Raw genomic sequence first — 14,665 nt, 5'->3', positions numbered from 1 at the left:
AGACGATCTCAAAGGTCTTTCCCAACCTCAGTGCTCCTGTGATTCATGGATGGTAGAATGCCACGGGATGTCTCTGGGCTCAACTAATTCACTTTCCTCCTCCAGAGGCTGCAGTGGCCATGTGGAGCTGACTTTTGCTGTAGTTGGTGCTTTGCTGAGCAGTAAAGCAGTGAAAAATGAGGAGTCCTGCATGACCTGAATGAGCTGATGATTGCTAAAAATGTTACAAAAGGTAATGTGTAACAGAACTAGTGTAAGCATAAATGTAGTGATTTTTTAATGAGGAATGGAAAAGATGACGGGAAATAATAGTAAAGGGACAGAGCAGATATGGACCCAAAGAAGGCAAGAGAGAAACAAAGAAAAATGCCAGAGGAATAAGGATGATAACAAGGAAAAGTAGGTTTTTTTTTTCTCTTGTCTTCCTCCATCCTACTTTTCATTCATTCATTCATTCATTCATTCATTCATTCATTCATTCATTCATCCATTCATTCAGCTTTTTTCTTCCTTTCTTTTTGGTTTGCATTCAGTTCCTATTCATTATCTTACAACATCCACTTACCAAATCCCTTACTCCAAAGCCCAGCTCCAGAAAAGGCAAAGGCATCTTTGCAATTCCTGCATATGTCTTTTTTAATAGAAGTTTAAGATCAGTTTAAAATTAGTGTTAGTGATGACTAGGGACAATAGACTGCAAAGATCATCAGATCACTTCCCTGGGGACTGAACACCTGACCTTTATCTTCAAAATAGAAAAAGCTTCCTCTTTTGAGGAGCTGAAACCCCAGTTTTATATTTTGAATTGTTGGAAAGATCTCCTCTGCAGAAGGGGTAATCTCTGCTTGAGATGTGCAGGTCTTGATTTGTGTGTGCAGGCTCAGACATCAGAGCTTCCAAAAAAATTACCTTCTCAGAGGTAATTTCTTAATTTTTTTTAGACTTTTTTTAGACTTTCCTAAATTTATTTAGTCATCTCTCTCCACAATGTAAAATACTGTGTTGCTTAGTGACTGTCTTTGGAATTTTTTATCACCTCTCCAAACAAAAGATGTGATAATCATGGGTGAGAGGGAAGAAATAATAGAAGAAAAGCTCCTCAGACTAGATAATAAGGAAGATTATATCTCCACAACCTAATAGGATTTCAGCTAAGAATCTGAATAGAATGTGATAAAAATAAAATTTAAAAGCTAAGCTTTTGCACTGATTTCTAACAAAGTGTAAGAAACTTGTTCTTATATAATGGGTTAAATATTTTTGTTTCTGATGTTTCAAACACAATCTTACACATAAAAATGCTTTAACTCGCATCAAAATGCTGCAGTAAAAATACAGTTCTTAAACATTTCACTGTAATGCTAAGAAATACTAACTGGATTACTTATAGGTCACTTTACAGCTGCCACCTACCTTGCATTATTTACTAGATTGTGAGGTTAATTTTTCCTCAGCATCATTTGAAATGGAGCCCCATTACAGCACCATGGGGAAATCCACATTAAAGCCTGTAATACATACCTGGTTTAAGAAATGTGAAATAATTACATGAAATAATTTTCATACCATGACATAGCACAGCAGTATCAGGACAAGGATAAAACCATAATAACCTGCACAGTAGATTGTACTGCCTCAAGCTTAAATACCTGAAGCAGAAAACACCATTTTCATTTAAGCGAAAATATTTCATAGACCTTGTGTTCCCCTACAATTTAAATGTTCAAAAAATAAACATTTCAAGGTTTTACCACCTAATTTTCTCTATGACTATAATATGAGGCTGGCAGCATTTCTATTCTCCTATTGTTCCTTTTCCAGTTTTTGTTCACATTCAATTATTAAAGTGGACTGCTTATGTATTTATGTAATATGTCACGCAAAGGGGTCTCATCTGGATTGTAATACTAAACAATAAATCAAAACTACAAAACCAACCAATTTCTAAATGGCTCACACTTAAGTACCTCCAATTTTATGGAAACCCATAAAAGAAGACTTTTAAAGAGACCTGTCTAGAATATTATTACCAGAGGCATGAAAGCAAGCACTTTTTTTTGTGTGTATCAAAGCAACTGGAGGTTTTGTTATGAAGGCAGTTTTAAGAGTAGCTTCAGTAAAATCAAGGCTCAAGTTAGGAGAGAGGAGTGCAGCTTTGGCAGTAGGAGAATGTGGTTATAAATGAAAATATATTTTAAACATGATCAGAGAGCTGATGGGAACAAAAGGCTAAAGAACTATTAATAGTTACTGTAGGTTAATCAGTTATCTACTGTTGTAAGCAACCTATTAAGACTGTGAGACACATTGTCCATCTTTTTCCAAATGTTTGTATTGCTTATGGATGTGCTTACAGTCATTAGTAACAAGTATTGTTCCTATTTGTTTATAAAAGCAGTTAGTGCTCTGTTTTTTATATATTTCCATGACAATTATGACTTATTAATGCATGTTACTCATCCCTTACCTGGTCTGATTTCAGGTAAGTTGTGCTTTAAATTGAGAAGTCCCAGGCTAAGCCCTGGATTCTGCTTAAATTGCTGAAGAATTCATAGTTTGTGACTGCAGGCAGGGTTTACAAAGATTAAAGGAAATCTAGGTAACACTATTATTAAAGGCTTCAGCCATAGCACACAGTTGCTACCAGAAGCAAAGCTGTAACACTGAAGTGTTACACAAAGGTAGGAAAATAAATGATGGTGTAGACAAACAATTATTGCAGACCAAGTGGATTAACTGATTTACAGGGTGGAACTGTTTTAATCTATTCTGTCAGTGTTTTGTCTTTTACAAAGCTTGAACTTCTTCATTGACTGCTTTGTCCTGCAAACTTCCCTGTATTATTGAAAATATTTTTCCTTACAATGGAAATATTGTATTCTCATTCAAATACCTTGTGTTATATATTCTAATTTCCAAGGGAGTTCCATTGGGCTCATCTCTTCTAGTGTTACCACAGGGGAAGTACTTTTAAACTGGCCAAAAATTCAGTTAGTTTTCAGAGAGGCTCAGCAGACTGAGGGGGCAGTTTGTTTTTTCAGCTTTGTTGGCAGAGTTGACTGCAGCTTCTGTTGGTGCTGGTTTGTATGTGTCTGAGTACTCGTCATTTTACTGTTTCTATGGAGTATCAACTGATGGAAAGGAAGAAGTCATTCTGCCTTTTGGCAGGACCGTTGTCTGCCTTCTCTCTTGAATACTGAGTCTTGCTTGCAATGTCTTTAAAAATAACAACCCGTAGACCCAAGACAAATAATCTACTTTTATTTCTCTTAAGATGTTGCAATGTACATTGGAGCTGTTGAAGGGTTTGAACACTCACATGTTTATGCTTCAGCATAGTAAGTCCTGATACCTAGCTGGGCTTTCTGCACACTGGCAAACCCTATGACTGTGACTACAGAGTGCAGTCAATCTACAACATTTGAAATTCTTGCTTTCCTTGGTAAGTATTTAAGATAATTTTAGAATGTTAATTAACACGTGCCTCATTGTTTCTAATGCTGGATATGCTGGTTACATTTCTGACTTGAGACTATCAAAAGAAAATGATCTCATATAGTACAGAAGTCCCTATTTAATAGGAACAGAAAAGATTAATCATGCGCCTTCTCTCAAATCCGTGAGATTTCATACTGGGAGGAATCCGCCTTTTTAATGTGTTTTCAAAAATGATGTAAAATGTGAGGTGAAGAAAGGAAAGCAGCACGGGTATGCTGAACTAAATTGTGAGTTGCTGATCCTGCCCCTGATACTGAAGCTAATTCTGGACGTTCTCGGGTAGAGCGCGTCCCTAGGGAGGTGGGGGAGGCGAAGAACGGATGGATAGAGGGCTCGCCGCTGCGGATGCGAGCGAGTATTGGTATTCTTGGGTATTCTCAGCCCAACCTCGGCGGGGAGCGGGCACGCCAAGAGGCTCGAAGCCAAACACATCGCAGCGGTGGCGAGGCACGTCTCCGCTTTCAGCCCTCCGGCAAATGGACGCCTCCGGGTGCGAGCGGCGGCACCGCCGCTCCGGCACCGCCGGCTGCTCCCTCTGCTTCTCCAGGCTGGACATCCTTGGCTGCCAGCCTCGGGCACGGCAGAGAGGGAAGCAGGCAGGCAGCGAGGGAGGCGTGGGGCTGCCCCCATCACCGCTCCGAGAGCAGGTGGGTCCTGGAGCATCCCCGCCCCGCATCCCGCCCCGCATCCCGCCCCGCATCCCGCGCAGCCGCTGCCATTGGCGCCGGGCGCTGTCAGTCCCGGCGAGCCCCGCTCCCGGCAGGCTGCTCCCGGCGCTGGGAGCCGCGGCGGCCGCTCGGGATGGGAAGCGGCGGCGGAGGCAGCGAAGTTTGCCGGGCTCGGGCGCGGCGCTGCCCGTGATGCCCGGGGCGGGGGGCGGCGCCTGAAGCGGCGGGCGCGCCTCGCTGGCGGCTCTCGGCGCTGCCATCGCAAACTTTCGGCTCTTTTCGTGTACTCCGAGCCGGGATTCTAATTATCAGCCCTCCCCGCCCCCACCTCTCCTTCTAGGTAGGCGGCAAGTGGTTTTCGTTCTGTGGATTAGATCACTTTTTTGCATGGAAATTTACTGATTTCGGAGTGGTCTCCGCTTCGGGGAATGGGGGGAAAGGATTTCTATTAATTGCGGCTTATTTTTGTTTTCTGGATCACAGGATTTCTGGAGCTATATGGAGGGATCTCAGGATGGTGTGCACCAGGAAAACCAAAACTTTAGTGTCCACTTGCGTGATTTTGAGTGGAATGACTAACATCGTCTGCCTGCTGTATGTGGGCTGGGTCACCAACTACATTGCCAGTGTTTATGTGAAAGTGCAGGAGCCGATCTCAGAAAAAAAGTTAGAGGAAGGGGACACTTTAAGGATTATAGAAAGGCTGGACCATTTGGAAAATGTCATCAAGCAGCACATCCAAGGTACCACCTCATCCCCGCTTGCTCGCCTTCCTCTCCCCTCTCCGTGTGCAGCTCCATCCCTCCCGCTGTGTCTGTCGTGTCTGTCGTGTCTGTCGTGTCTGTCGTGTCTGTCGTGTCTGTCGTGTCTGTCGTGTCTGTCGCGACTGGCGGAGCCACGGCCAGCTCGGCAGAGCCGGGGCTGTGCGGGATCGCCGGAGGAGCCCTCCCGGAGCCGGGTCCCTGCGGGAGCCGCCCCCACCTGGGAGCCCGGCCCGGGGCTGGAGCGAACCCCGGCTCCCTCCCTGCCTGGGCATTCCCCAAGTAGGGGTCCGTGGGGAGGGCTCGGAGCCAAGACCCGCTTCCCATCTTGCTGTTTTCGTGGTTTTTTGTGTTTTTTTTTTTTTTTTTTTTTTTTTTTTTTAATATTTCTATTTGTTATTTTTTCAAAATGGTTTGCCGCTAGTGGAATTCTTGTTCTCCTCCCCATTTAAGCCTGACTCTGCTAATCCGTGTTTAGTCTCTGTGTTGCTTGGGATGATGAAGGTTTTCCCTCAGTGCCGGGAGCCTCTTGGGATTATAACTGGAGCGATCTCTCTTTATGGAATGCCTTTTAATCTGATTGCTTTTTCATGGATGCCCTGGGAGAAGGGTTGAAGTGGGGAGGCACTGGGAGAGCATATCATTATTTTCTTTGAGTTTGGGATTTTACATGAGGAATCTTTAGTGTCTTCCTTTATACTTTCATCAGCTGCATGGCATCATACCATGCACTCTCTCAGCCTGCCAAGTGTGGATGGTAAAGAGGCTTGGGGGTAGTGAGAACCTGTACAGAATCTAGAGGAACCATCTTTCTCTACTTCTGCATAACCTCCACCAAATATTCAAACCCCAATTCTAGTCTTTCCTAAACCTGAAGAAGAAGGGTAGACCATGTGATGAAGGATACCTATCACCAGTGCAAAAAAATCTTGCTCACTTCCAAGTAGCTTTGACCAACTGGTTTTCTGTGAATATGAAGCAAATGGAGCGAGCAGAGTGGGTAGCACAGTTTGTGTTGGGCCTCCCTGCTTGTCAATACACATAACTTTGTAGTGCTATTAAAGCCCAGCTACTTTGCTTTGACTTGTGTTAATATCTTGCTAAATATGTCATATCATCATTCATTTGGCATATGCACTCATTTCTCAGATAGTCTTGTCATCTTGCTCAAAGGAGCAAAATGCTGATTTTTATAATTTTTTTCCCCCTTCTCTGGTGAATGATTATGGCAGCTTCTTCAAGTTTTAAGTTCTATCATAAGGTCCTTAAGATTTTCTTGATTTCTGAAAAGGATTTTTAAAAGGAAATGTATTCCTAGGAAATGTCTGTGTGCCAGTGGAGTGCACTGTGGAAGCATTTATGAAGGCAGGGATTCTCCAAAAGACTCTGGCTAAGAGTGAGATACACAAAGTAAATTGATTTCCCTTATGAGGCTGGAGCATAACTCCTTCAGGTTGGTTGGTGTGAAACTCAAACAGCCTTGTTTGTTTTCAAAGAAACTAACCGTATTTGTGCCTTTGCTCACTAGTTCTTGGAGTAGCAGAGAAAAGGTTGACTTCAATCAGGGGAGAGTATAGCATGGATTAGAGCATAAGCTTTTTTTTGGTGACTATCCATAAGCCAAACCAGATTTTTTTTTTCCTCAAATAATGCTTCTTTTAAAGTTGGAGAGGGTCTTTCAAAATTAACTAAGTGAACAGTTTGGTGATAACTACTAAAATATTAGCGCATTAAAATAAAAGCTTTACAAGCTTCTCATGCCTTATTGAAACTACTTAGTCTTTAAGATAAATAAATGAATAAAATAAAAATCACAGATCCTAGCTCAAATTGGATTTTCTGTACTTTTATTTGCCAAATAATTATAACTGGGGTTCTCACAGGAATTCCTGTGGCAGATACTGCAGAATAGGGTGTTATTTTAATCAGATTTTGTTTGGAACTGTGAGATGCTGTGAATTTTGGGTCATGGTGCAAAGCTCAATGAAGTTATTGAAAGAAATATCCCAAGCTTGACTGGGTTTGATTTGAACCTGAAGGCTAGCTTTAAGGAATTATATGTTTGAGAGTTGTTGCCAGAAATTGATTGAACCAGCTGCTGTAATGGTTCTAGACATGGTTATAAGGGTTATCTGTAGTTTACTGTTAAACTTTTCCTTTTTACTGTTAAACTTTTTCTTTTTTGTGTTGGACAGAGGTCTCAATAGCTCAGATGTTGTGCAATGATGAACAGGTATGAAATTAGCACAGGTAATTGAATTACATTCCATAGGATATCCTGCAAATGCCAGAGAGCTTTAGCTGCTGCATTTTGCACATGAGGTTACACTAATATTTCATTTTAATTTGCTTTCTGTCTGTTTGATTAGATGCCATCTGGGAATTCCTTTAGCATATAAATTGCATATAAATTTTGTAATATTTCATCAAGTGTCCTGGAAATGAGAAGAAATAAGATGTGCCTTCATATAAACCCCTTTTTAAAGTCTTTATTTTAAAAAGACATTTTCATGGCAAGAAAAGTATCAGACTGAAAAGAGATTTCCAGATAACAGAGGTTCAGAGAGAATCAAAGCTGGTGTGCTTAGCTTTGGAAAGAATGGTATGGACAGGGAAATCCCAGGCCACAGGAAGAAGCTCGTGGAGCTAAAGCTCCATGCTGAAACTTGAGCTGGCTGAAACCTGGGAATCCTGAGTTGCTGGCTCAGACACAGCTCACAAGATTGTTTTGCTCAAGTGACTTTGCAGGATTTTCTGTGGTATGGTGGTGTTCATTACATCTGAATGCTCCACAAACAAGGAGATTCTCTTCCCCACCCCAGCCCAGATCTTCAGTAGGAGGCATATGCTCCATGCTAGCAGGCAGCCCACTGAGAGAAACCTTCAGTTCCCACCTCCTTTGGGTGGTGTTTTTTTTTGAGATTAATTGTGTGTATGTGTTTATGTGTATGAAAGAAACTGAGGAAAGGATCAGATGGGTGTCTTGATGCAAAATGCAGCTCTTTTCATGCTTGACAGAGGTGTGTGGCACGTGGACTGTGTAGAAAGTACAGAAAGAGGGCTGAGAAAGTACACTTTAGAGGGCTAAGGTTAACACGTGTTAAATGGGATAGAAAAACTGTGTTCTGTTGAGTTCACGAACACCAAAGTGGCTCAAGAAACCCCAGACACTCTCAGGTTATTAAAATCAATATGAGAGTGCTTCAGACCGATCACAACATATCTTTTATCTTAATAATGCATCATGCATTGGCTCTGACACCAAAAACTCACCCTAAATCATATGTGCACTTGGAAGATCAGGGGAGTGGGCGGGATGCTCTTAATCTGATGCTTGGTTTGTATCAGTGACAAAGTGAAAAACACCAGCCAAAAGGCAGAAATGTGTTGTTTTCTACAGCCTCGCTTTAGGCCATCCATAGTTCATAGCTTAATTTTCCTTGAAAAACTAAGCTATGATTAAACTCGTATCACTTAAAACAGCACTGCATATTATCCTGTCTGTCTTATTACTCAATGTCATTTTAGTATTTTTCAGACTCCCTAGTTTTAATCAGATGATGATTTTGTTGCAGAATTATCTTAAAATATTATAGACTGTAAAGTCGGTGACATGAACTTGCTTCTTTGCCCTCGCCCATTCTTCCTCCCAACCCCTTGGACCTAAACAGATTTACTAAAGAGTTAAGACATGGGCTAGATCTAAATTGAAGTTTAACACATAGTTGATTTCTGGACTAGCTGAAATTTTAGTTAAGATTGATGGATGGTTATTAAGATGTCTGTGTCTTAGTAGGACTTTGGTCTGTGTCTTAGTAGGACTTTGGTCCTCCATCCTTGCAAGCTGCTGCAGCTGTTCTTGTCAGTGGAATATCAGGCACTGTGTGGACTTGGGAAAATCTGTGAAAGGGCTGTTTACATTATCTTTCATTCTGCTGCTTAGAATGATTTGCTTGTGGATTTACTTGAGTTAATATTAGCTATCCCATGGTTGGATATCTGATCACTGTCTGTGGTCAGCTGGGTGAGGGAGAGGTTTCCAGTGTGGGATTCACTCAGTCCCTGTGTCAGGTTTTAGGGTAAAATGATTTGCTCTCAGAAACTGCATATTTTGAGCTTGGGAACTAGGTCAACCCACAGTCTTAATTTTAGCCTGGGAAAGATTTGAGTAACTAAATGTCTTGTTTCTTATCTACCCTTTATTTCTTGATCTCAAGCGCAAAGAAGAATGGCTTCTGTCTTTTGCAGCCTGACTAACTCTAGCTGGGCTCCATAAAGTCAGCTCACCAGGATTCAAATGGCCACTCCACCATGTCTCTTACTCCTGGGGTACTTTCCTTTTGTGAATAATAAATGGCTAAATCCCCTCAGCTTATCTCCCTCAAGCTCAAAAGCAATTAGGCATGTTGATCACTCATTGCAGCATATTTATTCTACTGGGAAACAAATGAGCACCAGACAGCAGCCCTGGGAATCCTCAGCTCTTACTCCACTGCAGAGGGCTCTGTGTTCCTTGTGTCTGTGTAAACACAGAAATCTGCTGTCCCAGTGCAGCTAATTGCAATGGGAGCAACTACTGGCATATGTAAGAGAGACAGGATTAATCCCTTTATTTTTTCTCTTTAGACTGTGACTTCTCAAGTCATTCTAGATGGCTGCATGTCAGTGCAGATTAATTGGGATTTAACTTTCATGTTCTTCCATGCTTAGGGATGAGTGCACAAAAGAAACCTTAATAGAGTTATTTCAACTGGAAGACTTAATTTGCTGTAAATTTTCAAGCAGCACTGGAGGTGTAGGTATTTCAAGGACAATTTAATGGAGTCTTAATGTTGTTGATTCTGTTGTCTACACCTTAATAGTATATTATTACTATTATCAAAATTAACTTTTTTGTGCTTTGAATATCTTTAGCTCCCTTCTAGTTATATTCTTGCCAGTTCTTCCACTGAAGATTTATGTCAGTGGGGTTAGGATGCAGTGGGAAAAACTGAGGAGTGCTTATTAAGGTAACTGAATTTCATTGCTAGATATTGAATGATTCTGTTTTCTTCAGAACGAGGTTTCTTTTTTAAAACTTATTTTCCATTTTCCTGACTGTCATCTAGATTGCTCTGTTTCTTCAGGTTTATACAATGGGAATGGCATGGCAGATTTGAGATTGTTTCTTTTGACAGAAACAAGGAAAGTTTTATTTGGCCACAGAGTGAGAGTGAATGATAGCTTTGTAGTTGGGAAGGGAATTCACCTGGATTCTGTTTCCTTCAATCATGACAATTTCTGTAGTTCACCTGAAAGAAGTCTTCAACAGAAGGCTGAAACAATTAATCAGGAGCAGAGCTGTGACTTCCATGCCCTCCACAAATTCCCTTATTGCTCAGCTAGAAAAGTTGGCCTTTTTCTCTGAAAAAGAGAATTTTTGTTGACATTTGTTATCTCTGCATAGTGGCACAGGCTTTTGTGGAAGGAGGAGGGTTTTTGGTGCAGCGTTTGAGCAGAGGATGTTGGGCTGAGCAGGGATGGAGAGGTGTTGTGCTTCAGGCTCTGCACTCAGTGCTTCCTTTGTGCCACTCTGGTGTCACTTTGGGCTGTGTTGCCCAGGTTGGCACAGGCAGCCTGTAGCAGGGCAGGGCTTCCAGCTGAGCTCTTTCCTGCCAGCTTCTTATGCCCACTTCAGAACTAATTGTATGGCCAGAATAGAGGTAAATACAAATGTTTCTCTATTAAAAGAAGCATAAAGCAAGACCTACACACAGCTGTTGGGAATTGTGTGTCATGTGGGAGGTCAGCTTGGTGCTGGAGTCTCACTCTCTCATGACATCACATAAGGCATTTTTTGCCTGTCTCCACCTAACATTGCTCTCCTGCCTGTGACAAGACACAGAAGCAGTTTACTTTAATTCTGCCTTCAACAGGAAGGTCTTGTCATCAATGTTACACTGTGAAAGTGTGGGATAAGCTGATGTTACCTATCTGAATGTTAGAGACATGATGTGTAAAGAAGATCTATGGTGATTTTAAAAAGCAAATATTGGGGTCAAATCTTGAGGCAGCAGTAGCAGTTGTGAAGATGGCTTAGCTGCCTCCTGAGGGTGATGGAGGATCCTTTTTTTGTCTTTGGAACAGCCCAGGAACTTGATTATACATTATGGAATTTGGAAAGTGTCACAGTGGGACATGAATCCTCTGTAACTGGTTAATGGCTGTCCTCATTACATGCAGCCATAAGCTTATGCTGTCAGCCACACTTGGCATGGAGATTGGAGACTGGGCTCTGTGGTGTCTTGGGATTATCCCTGAGTCCAGAGCAGTGAGGTGATGTACTGGTCCACAATTAACAAAATTAATGAAGCTTAATTTCAGACTACTGCAGAAGTGACAACTAACTTCATATTGTGAAAACTAACTTCATTCCTCTGAGGCAAATCCCTTTTTATTCATCTGCTATATTATTTTCCATTTAATTATCTCCAGAAGTATCTTTCTGTGCTGCCCCTGGCCTTGCAGTGCTAGCTCTATAGCCTCTTTAGAAACTTCTGGGCTCCTTCCTTTTAGGAACTTGATAAAGAGCTCACTAACCAGCTGCTGGATTAGTGTGAACAGATACTCTGCATAGACACTGAAATTCTCAGGTACATGAAGCTTAATGCTTTGACTTCATGGTGTTGTTATATATACCTAAATCTATTCTACAGTTGTGCAATGCAGATGTATGCTCTGTGAAACAACATTTGTTTCTGTTTTCTACACATTTTTTTCTCTGCTCAATTGGTGTTTTGTACTTAAGGTTCTGTTTTTAACATGCTATCCTCAGTTTTCTGAGGGAAATGCAGAGATGTTTAGGAGCTGAAATGGATGGTTGTTATTACAGTTCTCCAGCGTCTCCTTTGCTTGGCTTTGAAAATTAACAAATGAGAATATTCTGATTTCTGTTTTAGAACATGAAGGTGGAAGGTCCAAGCTGCTACCTTGAAGTACTCTGTCTTTAAAATGTCAATGTGTCTTCTCAAGTCTCTGAGGGATTCTTGCTATATTCACTACTTCAGTTGTGTTTTAAACACATGAGATTTTAAAAATGCCTTATTTCTATGACAACAATGCTGTGGCAGCTGGCAGGAGTCCCAGCTGCCCTGTGATCAGTGCCATATGAATGTGTAGTGGAAGCCCTGACATGGAGCCTTCATCCGTATGGATGAGGTCTGCAGGAGCAGGGCACAGGAGGGGGATAGAGAGAATTGCTGTGGCCCCACTTTTACAGATGTTGATGGCAGATTTGACTGCTGGAGCTGCTCAGAAAAATCAGATACAAGGTCCTTTTTCCCCCCAGGAAGAGCCCAGGGGGTGTGTGAGTCCTGCAGTTGCCAGATGTTGAGGTGTGCTGCAGTAGCCACATCTGTTTTCCAGGGGCACAAATTTGAGGCTGACATGAATCCTGAAGTATGAGATGAGATAGCTTTGGCAACATTTTAATTAACCCATTTAAAGCAGATTTTAAGCATTAAGAAGATTTTATTTAACCCATTTTAAATACCACACAACTGCCTAAATCTCTGCTTGCATGCTGAAAATTCAGGAGCTCAGTGACCTTGTGTTAGTAATATCAGTAGGGGTGTAGAAATCCTGTTGCAGTTTTGGTTTTGACATTTCCTACCTCCTAAATCAAGCCCCATATTTTAAATGCGAATGTTTGAATTTTCTTTTTATTAAAGCTGTCACAGGTGATCTCTGAGAAAATAGGATTTCTATAAGCAGCTTTCTGAAGAGCATAAGAAAAAGATAGTATTTCTGTGGGTTTTTTTCTTCATAGATAAATGATTATTCCAGTCTTCATTTTAGGGAGATAATACAGATTTTTAGACTGTGTTACTTGCTCATATGTAATGTGAATCTAGGTAAAGATCTCTTTCATGATTCATCCAACTAATGCAGAGAATTACCTGTCCCTACTTTCATGGTGGATTCAAATTGCTTTGAAGCTTTTCTTTTTCTGTCAAGTCATGACTTGCCAGGGGCTTTGCAAGAAGATTCGGCATGCCGGAGGTAAAAGTAAAACTTGACAGATAAACTTTTCAAGCACTGCAGACTCAGTGAGTCTGTACTCATCCATTACAGGATTATCATTGCATTGAAATTATGGTTGGAGAAAATGTCTTCTGGGATTTCTCTGTGCACAGAATAAAAAGGGCTTGCAGAACTGTGCAGAGAATCATTTTTAAAATAACTTTGTTCTGCGTATTTGTCTTTCTCTGAGGTATTTGTAGTTTTACCAGCTGTATATGGAATGATCATATTATGCCAGCCTTTCCCTCTTCTACTTGTGCTAACAGGAATATTTTAAGTTGTTCAAGTGAAGGGTGTGGGAGTAGTATGCTGTAATTTCTGTGGAATTTCTGATTAGAAGATGTGTTCACATTTAACAGTTTGGAGGACAAGGAGGGTCAAGGAGGAGAAAAGTACAGCAAAAGCTACAGGCTGCACAAGAATACCTGACTATTTTATCCTTTTTTAGTTGATATGAAATTGCAGTTATTGCATAGAAATTCTGTTTTCTCCACTGGTTTTATTGAAACTGGTGCAGCTAGTGCTGGTGAGTTTCCATGGAGTGGAACCCACAATTTTTGATTCTCTTCTGAAAGTCTTTTGCTTTCCTGCTACTCTCAAAGCCAATATACCATCTAGTAGATTGCTACAAACATTTGCTTGTTAATTAACCCGAAATCTTCAAAAATTGAAGACTTAAATCTATTTGCTTTAGTTCATATGGATCTTATAAAACATGTGTAGCACCTTTAATGAAATAAGAAATACTTTTTTTGCATACAGCCGGACTATCATAAGCAAAATACTGGGTCTGGAATCAAAATTGTGATGCTATTGGCCTCCAATGTTATAATTGTGCGTTGTTGTTTTGATCCTGCTTTTTCAGAGTTAAAACTCTGACTTTACAACATGATGTCAGCCATAAAGGATTGTGACATCATTAAACTTAGCTGTAACAAAATGAGGTATTTCAAGCTTCTGTTTAGCTAATGTTTTCATGTGGCTGTAAAGCTGTACAAGTTTAAAATGAATGTAAAACTGTTAGACATAAACCAAACAAAGCAGTAATAGAAAAACCCAAACACAAGTTTCAAAGGGATGCGTAAACTTGTACACAATGTGAATTTAGGCACTGAAAGCAGCAGGACCAGAAAAAGCTGTAACAAAAGGACAACAGAAGACTTATGTTTGGATACATGTCATTCCCACTTGCTCCCATTGTAACAGGAATGCTTTTTGTATAGAAATATTGAAATCTCATTGGTTCATTGTTATAGTTCCTGTAAGTACAATTCAATCAACACACATGAGTTTTCAGCACAGCTTATGTCTTTCTTATATAAAAAGACACAAAATTTGTTTAAAGCACCTTCACAGTGCTGCTTCTGTTACTCACATTTAAATACTGAGACAAAATGTTGCTTGCAAATGAATACGGAAATATTAAATATCTAAAATATTTTCTCTGTGATATCTCTCTCTAAAAATATGGTTGAGCTCAGGATCCATATGTCTGGAAGGTAGGAAGGGGCTTCACCATGGAAGAGTTTGTGAATGGAATGCAAGCACCAAAGCTTGATTAGAGCACCATTAGTGGGAGCGTGTGTGCAAAATATCTCAGTGTGGCCGTAGCAGGAGGAGACTCCTACAGCCTGGAAGTGTTGCCTGAAGAGTGCTGGAATCAGCTTTTCAGATAGC

The 14,665-nt window shown here is 40.9% G+C and overlaps 1 protein-coding gene across 3 annotated transcripts in view; it reads left to right on the top strand.

Moving 5' to 3' along the window:
* Positions 1 to 4,286: 4,286 nt before the first annotated feature.
* The window catches only part of GALNT18 (polypeptide N-acetylgalactosaminyltransferase 18), a 213,247-nt gene continuing 202,868 nt past the window's right edge, over positions 4,287 to 14,665 (top strand). The window contains exons 1-2 of one of the 3 annotated variants that reach the window (XM_021544857.3): positions 4,287 to 4,506; positions 4,650 to 4,909. In XM_021544857.3, coding sequence (XP_021400532.1) covers positions 4,681 to 4,909 — 229 coding nt within the window. In that variant the 5' untranslated portion in view covers positions 4,287 to 4,506; positions 4,650 to 4,680. The remainder of the gene's footprint in view (positions 4,507 to 4,649; positions 4,910 to 14,665) is intronic. The other 2 variants (XM_021544858.3, XM_021544855.3) reach the window with 2 other exon arrangements.

The sequence above is a fragment of the Lonchura striata genome, chromosome 6 (genome assembly GCF_046129695.1).
Source record: "Lonchura striata isolate bLonStr1 chromosome 6, bLonStr1.mat, whole genome shotgun sequence".
Lineage (NCBI taxonomy): Eukaryota > Metazoa > Chordata > Aves > Passeriformes > Estrildidae > Lonchura > Lonchura striata.
This window is presented reverse-complemented; position numbering and strand designations above follow the sequence as displayed.